The sequence below is a fragment of the Elephas maximus genome, chromosome 16 (genome assembly GCF_024166365.1).
Source record: "Elephas maximus indicus isolate mEleMax1 chromosome 16, mEleMax1 primary haplotype, whole genome shotgun sequence".
Classification (NCBI taxonomy): Eukaryota; Metazoa; Chordata; class Mammalia; order Proboscidea; family Elephantidae; genus Elephas; species Elephas maximus.
In genome coordinates this window covers 53,090,191-53,104,528 of record NC_064834.1, presented here as the reverse complement: position 1 = coordinate 53,104,528, position 14,338 = coordinate 53,090,191, and the positions used below count along the sequence as shown (strand labels likewise).

The 14,338-nt window shown below is 34.7% G+C and overlaps 1 protein-coding gene across 6 annotated transcripts in view; it reads right to left on the bottom strand.

Annotated features, from left to right (window-relative positions):
- The window catches only part of BTRC (beta-transducin repeat containing E3 ubiquitin protein ligase), a 195,320-nt gene that overhangs the window by 73,777 nt on the left and 107,205 nt on the right, over positions 1 to 14,338 (bottom strand). For 4 of the 6 annotated variants that reach the window (XM_049856131.1, XM_049856133.1, XM_049856136.1 and 1 more), the window contains 2 exons: positions 14,093 to 14,170; positions 382 to 471 (listed from right to left, as the gene is read on the bottom strand). In XM_049856131.1, the coding sequence (XP_049712088.1) occupies positions 382 to 471; positions 14,093 to 14,170 (168 nt within the window). The remainder of the gene's footprint in view (positions 1 to 381; positions 472 to 14,092; positions 14,171 to 14,338) is intronic. The other 2 variants (XM_049856132.1, XM_049856134.1) reach the window with 1 other exon arrangement.

The window sequence follows — 14,338 nt, the reverse complement described above, 5'->3', positions numbered from 1 at the left end:
GATTTTCTACAGTGTGTTTCACAATGCCTATAATGGTACACTCTATACTTAATTGCATTTAAAAATGATGAACTTATAAAAAACAATTGTACATTATCTTACACAAATCTTACTGACTTGTGACAATCCATAACTAGTGCCAAGTAACAAATGTGAATTTGTCTAAAGTGTGATCAGAATATATAATCAAAAGATTTTGCTGCAAGTGAAGAGAGAGAAATCAACTAGCAACCTTCTTTGGATAAAATGATTCCTGCTCGTATTCATTCTTAAAATATATAATCCTATAATACTCTTAATAGCAATACTGAGTAGAGATGCCCCTAGATAAAGCACTGTTGCCATGTGGTACAATATACATTGATGAGTAATATCACTTACTTTGGCCACACAATTTTCAGTCTTCATAGCAGTACTTGCTAGACATACTGTTTCCTGGTTTAAGCAGAGTCTGGCGCAGCTGTTGTAAGTCTGTAAAGAGAATTTTTGGAAACAGGTTTGAATACTGCTACATACGGTTTTCAGATCTGTCCTATTTCTCAAAATCAACACACAAATGAACCCTATCTATAAATTTCAGATTTATGAGGGCTGAAGGACAAGGTAGGGAAGGGAAGGCAAAGAAAGTGAGAGTCCACAAGAGTCACTGATATGACCATGAACAAGCATGTGAACAGCGGTGGGGGTACTGGCTACACAGCTTTTTTTTTTTTTTAATGCAAAATTTAAGAACTTAGTTCTGTTTAAAACACAGCAATTACTATTCTGAAAAAAGATCTGTTCTTGCTTTTTTCCTTACACCTTAAAAAAAAAAAAAAAATCAAGACCTGAAAGTAGCAAGAAGACATGCTTCTTACTCAGAACAACGGATAAAATTTTTCCAACTACCCAGAAGAAAAAACTCTAAAACCAATCAGAAAAAACTCTAAAACCAATCATTAAGTCTTTGAAGGAATACTGCAATGCAAGGATAAATAAATGAAGCATTGAGTTTTGCTTTAAGAAGAAAAAAGGATAAACCAAAATTGAGAGCAGGACATTAAAAAAAAAAAAAGGATAAATCAACATTTATCCAGGTCTTAAATCATTCCTTAAGTGCAGTCTGTTTAGGAAATGAATTAAAATAGAACAAAGCACAGAAAATGGATTAAAATGCATATACTTTACAGTAAGCAAACTCATTATTAAAAACTGGCCACTATATTAATAAAAAGAGTTTCCTTTGAATCTTTAGTTTTTACTGATAGTGTAAAGCATGGTTCTCACACTTTAGTCCGAATCAGAATCATCTGCAGGGGTTCTGAGAACTTGCATTTTTTAACAAATTGGCAATTGATATTAATGCTGCTAGTCTGGGGATCATACTTTGAGAATCACTAATATAAACATTAGTGTTGGAATTAAGGAGAAAACTCTTAAGACTTGGATAATCTCTTAAACCAACAATAGGAAACAATCAACTCTTTAAAATTTTGAGATAATTTTAGATTTAAAGAAAAGTGATTAAAAATAGTAGAGTTCTGTATACCCTTCACTAAGCCTCCTCTTACGTTAATGTCTTATATAACCAAAGGACATTTATCAAAATTAAGAAATTAAACTTGGTACAATACTTTTAACTATAAAGTACAGAATTTTTTCGAGTTTCACCAGTTTTCCAACTAACGTCTTTTTTTTTTTGGTTCAGGATCTAATTCAGGATTCCATATTGCATTTAGTTCTCATGTCTCTTTCTGTGACTCTAATCTGTGACAATCTCTTAGTTTTTCCTGTCTTTCATGACTCTGATACATCTGAAGAGTACTGATCAGTTAAACTGCAGAATGCACCCCTCAATTTGGGTTTGTATGATTTTTCTCATGACTAAATTGAGGTTATGCATTATTGAGAAGGATACTACAGAGGTGATCAGGAAGTACGTCTATCTGGTGATATTAACCATGGTCATCTGACTAAGGGCGTGTCTGCCAAGATTCTCTACGATAAACATTATTTTCTCTTAGGAGTTACTACTAAATATGTTGAGGAAAATATTTTGAGACTATATATTATTCTGTTTCTGTTTAAACTTTTGTGCACTAATTTTAGCATCCATTGGTAAATCTTGCCTATGGTAATTTTTATTCTGATGTTCTAATGGTGATTTTTTATTTCCCTCATTCCATCTACACTTATTAATTTGAATTCTTCTATAAAGCACAGTTGTGATTTCTCCTTAAATTCATTTATCTATTTAAATCAACATGAACTCATGATATTTATTTTAAATAATTCATCTGGACAACTTTAATTCTCTAGAAACAGGAAGATAAAAATAGGATTTAAGGAAAAAATGGAGGGGAAAAAAGGTCAATAGAGATATACACCTCCCCATCAACATTATAAAATTAGTTTTCTATTTAAACAAACTGAACTTTCAAAAATTTATTGACTTAATTGTTTTATCCTGTGCATCATTTAAGTAAAAAACATTATTTCAAAACACTCATTTTAGAACAATAAATTGGAGCATCTGACATTGGCATACAGGGACTATTGGTACATGTATAAATCAAGAAAGGTTACATGTCAGGGTTGTATCCTTTCACCATACTTATTCAATCTGTATGCAGAAAAAATAATCCAAGAAGCTGGACTAGAGCAAGAAGGAAGCATCAAGATTGGAGGAAGACTCATTAACAACCTGCGTTATGCAGATGACACAATCTTGCTCGCTGAAAGTGAAGAGGACTTGAAGCAATTACTGATGAAGACCAAAGACTGCAGCCTTCACTATGGATTGTATCTCAACATAAAGAAAACAAAAATCCTTACAACTGGACCAATAAACAATATCATGCATGATTAACAGAGAAAATATTGTAAGTTGTCAAGGATTTCATTTTACTTGGATCCACAATCAATGCCCATGGAAGCAGCAGTCAATAAATCAAATGACATATTGCACTGGGCAAATCTGCTGCAAAAGACCTCTTTCAAGTGCTAAAAAGGTGTCACTTTGAGGAGTAAGGTACACCTGATCCAAGCCATGATATTTTCAATGCCTCGAATGTATACAATAAATAAGGAAGGCTGAAAAAGAATTGATGCCGTTGAATTATGGTGTTGGCAAAAAATATTGAGGATACCATGGACTGCCAGAAAAACGAACAAATCTGTCTTGGAAGAAGTACAGCCAGAATGCTCCTTAGAAGCAAGGATGGTGAGACTTCACCTCATGTACCTTGGGCATGTTATCAGGAGGGACCAGTCCCTGGAGAAGGACATCATGCTTAGCAAAGTAAAGGGTCAGCGAAAAAGGGGAAGACCCTCAACAAAATGGACTGACACAGTGACTGCAATAATGGGCTCAAAAACATCAATGACTGTGAGGATGGTGCAAGGACAGGGCAGTGCTTTGTTCTGTGGTACACAGGGTCACTATGAGTCAGAACTGACTTGATGGCACCTAAAAACAACAACCACATTGATACATGTATATTCTGGGGGCAGGGTTTAGAATTTCTTTTGCAACTATTGATACCTAAGACATTTACTATGCACAATTTTTTTTTTTAAACCCAAATCAACTTACTATGTTTTCTAAAGACATTTATGAACTAGTCAGTATTTAGTGAATAAATCTTTAAGAAACTTCTAGGTTCAATAACGGCAAAGAAGTTTGTACTGGATTAACCCTCTTGCACACAATTATAAACTATAGACAAAATACAAAAAACTATTTAAAGGTACTGGAGAGTGACCTAAAATGGGCAGAAATTGGGGGAAGGGTTGACCCTTGAAAGCGAATCATATTGTTGTTGATCATGTTTTGCCATCGTGTTGGCTCCGACTCATAGTGACGTTATTATGTAGAACAGAATAAAATGTTGCCTGGTCCTGTACCATTCTCATAATTGTTGCTATATTTGAGCCTACTGTTCAAGCTACTGTGTCAATCCATCTCACTGAGGGTCTCCCTCTTTTTTGCTGAGCCTCTAACTTTACCAAGCATGGTGTCTTCTCCAGCAATTGGTCCCTCTTAATGACACATCCAAAGTAAGTGAGACAAAGCCCCGCCATCCTTGCTTCTAAAGAGCATTCTGGCTACACTTCCTCCAAGAGTGCTTTGTTCATTCTTCTGGCAATACATGATGTATTCAGTGTTCAATCTTGGCCTTTAAATACCATTCTGCACCTAAAGGAACTGTAACTCCCTGGCGAAGTGGCCGATTCCAGGACTAGCAGGGAAAATGTAAAATGGACCTGGATATATTTGGAGAATAGTGGAAATGTGTTAAGGGGGTACAGAAACCAGCCTGAAGGGGCCCTCTACTTGATATGGCGTAATGCAAGCATTAAAATACAAGACAGTAACAGAGTAGAACCTGTTGAACAAAACAGGACATATTTCTTGAAAGACACAAATTACCAAAACTGACATGCAGTAAGAAATAGAAAATTTGAATAGCCCTGTGTAATTTAAATAAATTGAAAAATGTTACTAAAAAAATCTTCCCACATAAATTTAAATCAGTTAAAAAAAAAAAATTTCCACAAAGAAAACTCAAGGCCCAGATAGTTTCACTGGTTAATTCCATTAAGTTTTCAGGGAGATATAACATCATGATCATATACAAATGCTTTTAGAAAACGGAGGCAGTGGGATGCCTTCCCGTCTCACTTATGATACCAAAATCTGAAAAAGACGTTACGAGAAAAGAAAATTACAGACCAATATCCCTCATGAACACAGGCTCAAAAATTCTTAAGAAAATATTAGCAAATCAATCCAGCAAAAGATAAAACATTATGACCAAATGAGGTTTAAGCCAGGAATGCAAGATTTAATATTTGAGGGAAAAAAAAAAAAACCAATGTAATTCACCGTACTAACAGAATAAAGAGGACAGGGGAAGAACCTATATGATGATCTCAATAGATGTTAAAAAAAAAAATGTTTTTTGACAAGATTAAATACCCATTCATGATAAAAAAAACCTCAGCAAGCTAGAAATAAATGGAATGTCTTAATCCCATAAAGGATATGTAAAAAAAACCCTTCAATTAACATTGTACTTAATGGTGAGAAACTAAATATTATCCCTTTAAGATTGTGAATAAGGATATCCACTCTTACTAACTCTATTCAACATTATATTGGAGATCGTACTACCAAAATAAAGCAAAAAATGAAAAGCAAACGAACTGGAGAAGAAATAAAACTGTATTTATAGATGACATAATTTTGTATGCAGAAGATGCCAAAGAAGCTACTAGAACTAGGAAACAAGGTAAACACTCAAAATTTGATTGTATTTCTATATACTAACAACGCTCAACTAGGGAGTGAAAAAATTTTTACAACAGCATCAAAAACCATTAAATGCTTAGGAATAAACTGAACAAAATACATGTAAGAAATGCACACTGAAAACTAAAAAACATTGTTTAAAAATACTTAAAAACACAAGTAAGTAGAGAGATACACCATGTTTATGCGCTAGAAGGCTAAATATTGTTAAGATGGCAATTCTACTCAAATCGACATTTAGTTTCAATAAAATCCAAATCAAAACTCCATAACAGAACAGCCTAGAATAGCCAAAACAATTTTAAAAATAAGAACAAATATGGAGGACTCATACTACCTGATTTCAAGGCTCATTATATAATGCTACTATAATCAAGACAGTATGATACTGCAGTAACAATAGGCAAGTAGATTAATGGAACAGAATACAGAGTTTAGAAACTGACTCCTTACACAGTCAATTGATTTTTTATAAAGGCATCCGTGTTATTAAGGGAGACAAAGGAAAGTCTTTTCAACAGTGGTGCTGAAACAACTGAATAAAAGTATAGGTGAAAAAAATGAACCTCAAATTGTACTTGACAGAACACCTAAGAATTAATATGAGATGGATCATAGACTTATAAAAGCTAAAATGTATAAAGCTTCTAGAAGAAAACACAAAAGAGTGTCTTCATAATCATGGGATAGGCAAAGATTTCTTAGGGCACAGAAAGTATCCTATCTAAAAGAAAAAATGTTAGACTGTACTTCATTCAGAAATTAGAAACTTCTGTGTCAAAACACACCACTAATAAATAGGCAAGTCACAAATTGTGAGAAAATATTCAAAACACATACCGAAGGACTGGTATTCAGAACTCTATTGAGTTGGTTTCTCAATAATAAAAAGATAAACAACATGATTTTTTTTAATGGCTAAAAATTTCAACAGATACTTTACACAAAAAAAATTTGAATGGCCAATAAGCACATTAAAAAATACTTAACATTATTAGTTAACAAGGAAATACAAAATAAAACTACAATGAGACACCACACACACTTACTACAATGGCTAAAATTAAAGAGTCTGACAACACCAAACTCTGGGAGAAAGTAGAGCAACCAGAATTCTCATACATTACTGGTGAGTGTGTAAGATGGTTTAACCACCTGCTTGATAGTTTCTTAAAAAGTTAGACATACATTTATCCTACCCAGCCATTCCACTCCAAGAGAAATGAAAACATACACTCACCAAAAAGCTTTAAACAACAAGAGCATTCACGGCTACTTCATTCATAATAACCAAGAAATGTAAACAGCCCAGGTGTCCACCAAAAGCAGAATAAAAAACAAACTAGTACATTCACTCAATGGAATATACTCAACAATAAAAGGGAATAAACGACAGATATACATGACAACATAAAAGAATCTCAGAAGCGTTATGCTGAGAAAAAGAAGTGAAGCCCTAAAAATATATGATTCCATTTATATGAAATTCTAGAAAAGGCAAAACTAATCTATAGTGACAGAATGCTGATCAGTGTTTGATTCATGGGGATGGGGAGACTGGCTGGGAAGGCACCCAAGGGAACTTTCTTGGGTAATCAAAACGTTCTATAACTTGAGTGGGGTGGTGGTTACACAAGTGTACAAATTTATAAAAAATTCATTGACTTATACAACTAATATGTGTAGATTTCACTGTATAAAAATTTTATTTCAATAAAAATATAAAAAGTACAAAGTGGTATTTTTAGGAAAAAAGTATTAAGAGTTCGATTAAGTGGTTACCTGTTACTGTTACCCGTTGCCGTCGAGGAGATTTCAACTCATAGTAACCCTAAAGGGCAGAGTAGAACTTCCCCATAGGATTTCCAGGGAGGGGCTGGTGGATTCAAACTGCTGACCTTTTGGTTAGCAGCCGTAGCTCTTAACCGCTATGCCACCAGGTCTTCTGATTAAGTGGTAGGTCCAGTTAATTAACAAAAATATTATGCTATTTTTATTAAAAAAAAAAAAATTAAGTCATGAAAGCTACTTCATTTTCCTCTATAAGTACTTCCCTGCCTCGACCTCCACCCCCAAAATGAGTATAATCTATTCAGGGGAATATTAGATAAATTTAGGAAACATGTTCCAGGTCTTTGAGAGTTTCCAAAGTTAGGCTACATACATACATATAGGCTTTTATTTTCTAGCATTTCATCTGTAAAATGGGTATATAAATCTTGTTTATTTCCAAAGAAAGTCAAATATATCAGTAAACTAAGACTTGTCACAGTCCTTTGACCACTCTGAAATAAAAAGACCAAATAAATTTAATATTTTACAGTCAATATTTTACTATTGTAAGACCCCTTTTAGGTTGAAATCCAGCTAGTAAATATAATAGAACAGGCAAGATAGGTTCTATTCCCATGCAACATTTGAAAAGGTAACTTCAATGCTGAACCAGAGGCAGAGTTTTGCGTTGGAGTACTTTAATACATTTTTATATTGCATATAAAGCACATGAGCATAAATCAGGAAGATGCCTCGCTGAAAACTACCTTCTTTATGAAAGCAGGCTGTAATTCTGAACAAGTTTTCAATTTTCACACTGCTGCCAGGGTAAAACATTTTAAAGAGTTTAATTTTTACAATGGATTCAATGACATAGGATTATCTAACAAAGTAATGGCTAATCAATAGAAGGTTTAGTTGTCAGGCGAAACATATAACACACTAAAAGGGATTGATTGCCAGACTTCTCCTTATTTACTAGAAGGTATATATTTAAAATGACACAAACTTGTTACCAGGCTGCATTCTTTTAACCTTGCAAAAAAGCTGCTTCAGAAATCTGTTCAGCAGCCCCATAGCAAAACAATATACAGTATAATGAAAATGGCTAGTGATTTGGGGGTGGAGAGGAGGGAGGTGGGCCAGGGACCTTCAGATATATGGTAACATCAAATCATGTCCTGATCCAGAATATGGTATAGAAAAAGCAAACTCACAAAGCGACATCTAGGGATGCTGGAACTAGGCTTTAAAAATGCCACAGGGATGCTACCAAATTTCATTCAATAGAGGCAAAACTGTATTTGATCTCATCCATGTTGTTCTTGGGGCAGATTTTTTAGGACTCATGCAGCTAGGCACAATAGGCTTTTTTCTTTTTTAATGGTGTCTCCAGATTAAGCACTGAACCCAAAATGAATTTGGTCCATATGGACTTTGACCAGCATATGAGCTGTTTCCTTTATAATTTAGTCACAGTATCTTAAGTCTGTATATGAAAATATACTTTTTATGGTCATTGCAACCCAAGAGTTCAATAATATTTTTTCTCTACTAAGTCAGTGATTACACAATTTATCAAAGAATGATTACACTGAAATAAAAATAAAACAAAACACCAACCCCCTATACAGTCTTCCTTCCTCAAGTAATTTTAAGAAAGCTAGTTATTAAACTGCTTCTTTTTGAAGAAGGGTTTTGTAGCTAGACAAAAATTGCTAAAGCATGTTAAAAAAAAAGTTATTAGACTCTAAAGGATTTGGCAGAAGTGGGAAGTTATATAAACAAATCACTTCATCAGACTTGGAAAGATCACTTTTGTCTTACTTAAGAGACCTACATTAATTACCTTTAAGGTCTTTTACGTGGACTATTTAAAATAAGTACAATTTATTTATTTATTTCAAATGAGGTGCTTCTTCCAAACTATTAAATAATGTCTACAAATGCAAAAGCATTTTTATAAATAGGTAATTAAAATAGATGACTAAAATTAAGTCAAGCTGCAAAACATTACCCAGGATGCACCGTGAATCTTTTTTAATAAACTTCTCAGGCAATTTTTTTCCATCTGAAGCCCAAAGCACTTCAGGGAGAAGAGAGAAAAAAAAGGTAGAAGTTTCATAGGGGGAGAAAAAAAAACCCCACATATATAATGAAATAATGCCAAACCCGAAACTAAAGTATTTACAAGATAGTCCCTTAAGCACAGTTTGTCATATTGCAATTACACCTTGCCTACTGCCAAGCCAAAGTGCTTACTATTGCCACTAGAGGGAGAAGTGTCTTAACACAAAGCAATGGCAGATACGGAATGGGTTTTCTTGAGCAATTATCAGAACAAAGCTCCCTTGGCTGTGTGTACCTTCTAATTACTCAATACAATTAAAATGACTAACCTAAAACAAATAGAAAAAAAACTGCCTGCCTGATATCAGGGACTTCATTAAACCTTTTTCCCTCATCAATCAAATCAGAAAGAAGGGAATGCCATCATATACAAATATTACAGAGCTATTAAAGGAAGTAAATTCTGTTTTTTTTTTTTTTTCTTAAAGAAGAAAAGAAGTGGCTCTTTTGGAAAAAGAAATGTCGTGGTATTTACCCATCTGGATGCTGCTTGAAAACAAATTGTCCTCCAAAGAGCAGAAATACAGTATGTTTTCTTTCAGTTCACTGGTTTATGAATGTGTTGTTGTCGTTTTGTTAATACACACTACAATGTCATTTTCTGTGTCAGTGATGTGTTTTTCCCTCCTACTCATCCAGGTGTATAAAGGAGTTATGCCCATCAGACTTCCATGCCTATACTGGGCTGTTTTAGTCTTAAGTTTGTCACTGCTGTTTTTTGTGGAGCTACTACTCCACGGCAATGTTCAGAAAGAACACCATAGGAATATTTGGCGCGGAGGGAGGGTATGGTGAGCAAGGAAAACAGCTACTTATGTTCCCACTAAAAGGCTTATGTAGTTTCTTTTATAAGGCCCAGTCATTAACAGAAGATGACAACAGAGTCGTTTTTCTCTCAGCTGACAATTGTGACAGTTTTCCAGCAGCGTGCAAGGTGCTGAAAACCTGGCAGCTGTTACCTCCTGGGATGAAGCTACTTTTTTATCCTCCCTTGACAGTTTAACTCAGTGGGTCAGCACCTTTAAAGACTGCAAAGTATCCTTGAAGAGGATGGAAGCTTGAATTACTGCTCCCTCCCTAATCAATGTAAACCCTCACTGCAGGTGAAGTCTCCATCTATAGAGGTGCATGGGGGAGGCAAATGTAATGCCCTGAGCCAGATGGTTTTTATCTTGTTTTTAAAGAATAAAGGAACAAGCTAACAAGGGAGACAGCTACTTTGTTAGCTTCTTGGCCTCTCTCATGGCTTTGCATCCCCAGGGTTCCAGCAACACAAGAGAAAGAATACAGAAAAACGTAAACACTTAAAGAAATATAACTAGAGGGCTGGCATCATGCTGCTTTCAAAGGGTTGAGAGAGCTCTACTCAATGCTTTATTTATCACTGCCCACGTTCTCAGGATGGTAAGTGGACACACACACAAAGGGAATGGGGGATGGGAGAAGGATTAGACTGCGGTCACAATTTACTCAATTACACAGAAAGGCAGGGCTGACAGATCCTATTAGCACCAATGTGAAGCAAAGGAGTTGCATGTTGCAACGGCACTTTTTCAAAAAGTAGTAAGTACTTTCATGTATCCTCCCAGGCCTTTGTCCCTGTTTGCAGACATGAGTAAAAGCTATGTAAACAGGGGCTATGGTTTCCTTGGCTTCACATTTTAGGTGGAAAATTAGAAAACTGCAGCTACTTTGTACATCCTCTAAATGAAGGTTCATACTTAATGCAAAGAGAAGAGATTCCTCTGAAACTAAGAAAATTAGCTTTCTTTAAAAGGATATACTACTTTTCTTGTTTTCCCCTACTTTCCCTCCTTCTGATGTTGGAAATTAAACAAAAAAGCAGGTGTACAAAACGGCTTAGTGACACGGGGAGTAGTAGCTCCGGATTTTCTCTTCAGTATTTTCTTTTTCTGGTAATTTCTTCATCAGGTTTTAGAACTGTGGTTATGCAGGCCTCATAATGCAAGTCAAAAGTGAGTTTGTATAAGATTGGTGTTACTTCTTCCTTAAATGTTTGATGGTATTCACCGTGAAACCACATGGTCCTTTTGATAATGAATTCAAGTTTTTAAATAGAAATAGGGCTATTCAGATTTTTGCCTGTGTTAGTTTTGGTAAACATCGCTTTTCAAGGAATTTGCCTATTTCATCTTAAAAAAAAAAAAAAAATCAAACCTACTACCATTGAGTCAATTCATCTAAGCTGTCAAATTTTTGGCATAAAGTTGTTCTTAAGGTTCCATTATCATCCTTTTAATATCTGCAGGAACTGTGGTGGTGACCTTTTTTTAGTCCCTTCAATATTTACATAGCTCTCTAAATTAATATGTAGTAGTCAATTTTTTTTTTTTTTAGTCATGTCCTATCAACAATTGTTAAAATCTACTTTAGAATAATACACGTAAATTACAAAATTAGTTTAAGACAATCCTAAACCGGTTAGAACATAACTGTGATTTTTATAATCAATGGTGAAAGAGTTCCTGAACTCCCATTAGAAATATCTCCATAAGAATCTCAAGCTAAGGGCCACCATAACGTAAGTTCTCCTTCCATCATCATAGATGTAAGGCAGCTCTGACATCTTTTTATCTATAGAACTTGACTACAGAAAAAGAAAAAAAAAACACAACAGCAAATGGCACTTCATTATTGTCATATGCAACAGAGAAAAGAGGGAGTTTAAACAGCTTATATATTATGTCCTATCTTAAAAAAATCAGCCGTGGGGTAATCAAGTTCAGGGCAGTCCTGGACAGCTGCCCTGTGACCCGCTTCTCTTGACCCCTACTATTCATCACTCTTCCCTAAGACTGAGAGGGCAAGCTCCTAGGGAGTGACCACCACAATAGACAGACACAAGCCAACAGTAATCTGGTTCGAGCAAAAAACCAGATGGCACTGTAATAAATTTACAAATCTGCATTCATGGGGCTGTTAAAACACCCAGAAGCTAAAAGATTCTGAGGGCCCCAGGAGGATCTCCTACTTCCCTGTTTCTAAAGGCTATTTCTCTTTCCAAGAACATTGAGTTCATGCTCTTTACAAAGAGAATGGAGATAAAACCCTTGACAAAGAAGGGAGGGGAAAAAGCCTCATGACCTAATTAATCTCTAGAGCTTGGATCTCTACATTGAATGACAGATACTAGAAAAATCATTTTGGAACACCAGGAGAAAAAAAAAGGCTGTTAAATTAAAGTGGAGGGGTTTAAGAGAACCTGCCAAAACAGCAGTGAAAAAAACAACATTAAATCTTTTTCAAATACTGCACACATCAGATCTTGCAAGTAGAAAATGATTCAATAATGTATGCATTTATTTTTAAAATGAATCTGATTAGTCCCATGTGTGACCTGCTGGTCCATCTGTATGTGCTGGACTTAATAGGCACGATTCTCTCTTTTGCTTCAGTTTGAAGTATGAGAGAGATGAATTTAGTTTAATTTTCAACAGATCAGCCTATCCATTTTCCAAATGGACCATCTGGATCAGCCTATTAAAATTAATTTATAACTTTGCAGACTGAAAATTCGTTTGTTAGCTTAAATAAAGTTGCCAAAACTTTTTGTTGTGTCATTGTTTCCCATCAGTTGTTTCTGTATAGTGGGCAGTTTCTACCTCCAAATTTATCTTATTCAATATTGTTCTATTTATTCAGATTTACTGATCTGCCGTTCATTGCCAAATAGTTAAAACACTGTCTCAATATTACTGATCGTTTGTTTATTTACAAAAATTCCTGAATTGATCCAGTTCTATTTACTAAACAATTATTTTTATAGAAAAAGGAACGTGTTCACCTAAAACAATTTAACGTATAGTAAATAAAAAAATGAGTGTGCCATGGTTTCAAGTACTTTCCCCCTAAGTTAACTGTGTATGAAACTGGAGTCAGAAGGTGGAAATAGAAACACTTTGACAACACTGAGATCTGGGATTCAAACCACTGACTAGCCAGACAAGTCATCTAACTTCTCCAAGCCTCCATTTTCCTCATTTATAAATTGGAAATCATATCTAGCTACTTTACAGGGTTACTGTGAGAATTAAATGAAAGAAATGCTGGGTTCGTGGTAGGTGCTAAATAATTATTAGATCTCTTCTCCTTTTTCCTATTAAACAATGCCATAAAATGCAAGTAAATTTAAGTGATTTTTACTGCTGCTGGTGCTCATGTTATACAACCCAGTATCGTATTAAAAATGAATAGATGACATACCTATTATCTGGCAACACTGTACAAATTTGTTTTGGTTGCCAATGGGTGACAGAAGATGTCAGAGGTTAGTACAGGCAGAAAAGCAATTTTTTTTTCAACCAAGTATTTTTGGACATTTTAATTTTTTAAAAGATGGCACATTTGAATTCAACTTTCATAAGTAAAATGTGTTTATCTTTTGGAGGTGGAGGCACAGTAGTGAGCAAAATTTTTTGAAAACTTAACATTAAGAATGGCCTTTAATTTTTGGAAGAGTGAACAAAATACTGCTCAGAATGAAAAGAGGCTAACTTCGTCAGAGGCAAATTAGTTTTGATTAGTCATTTAAACAAAATGATAAAGAATCTTAACAGGAAAATAAGATTTAAAGTCAACTAATCTATCGCCTGCACTTACGCACTTAAGATTACTTTTCCTGAACAAGAAACCTTCCTTTCGTTTAGGTTTCACTACATGTAAGCAACTGACTGTCCTGTAGTTGTCCACATAGGATATTTTTGAAATGACTGGGACAACAATGTTACCTGACTGAAGCTGATGGCAAAGGCCAGACCAACTTCAGTGTACTCTTAATTTAAGATCCATTGCTTAAAGAATGGCAAATTGAGGGTTACCTGCCTTTTTGTTTTGTTGTTAGTAGCTTTTTATTTTAAGTAAGACTAAATTTCATACCTGTCTAAGTGAATTCTTCTCTGGTATTATCTTCCTAGGGGGTTCGCCATTATTACAGTCTTCTCTCTCAGAGGAATTCTGTGAAAGAAAGTAAGCTTTAATTCAGTACTCATTATCTTCAATTTTATTCTGTGGGAGTAAACTGAATTACATTTCTAATTCTGTAAGCTAGAACACCACGTATACATTTATTCATTTGAAGATTTATATACATATAGACATATATGTAAAGAAAAACATATGCCC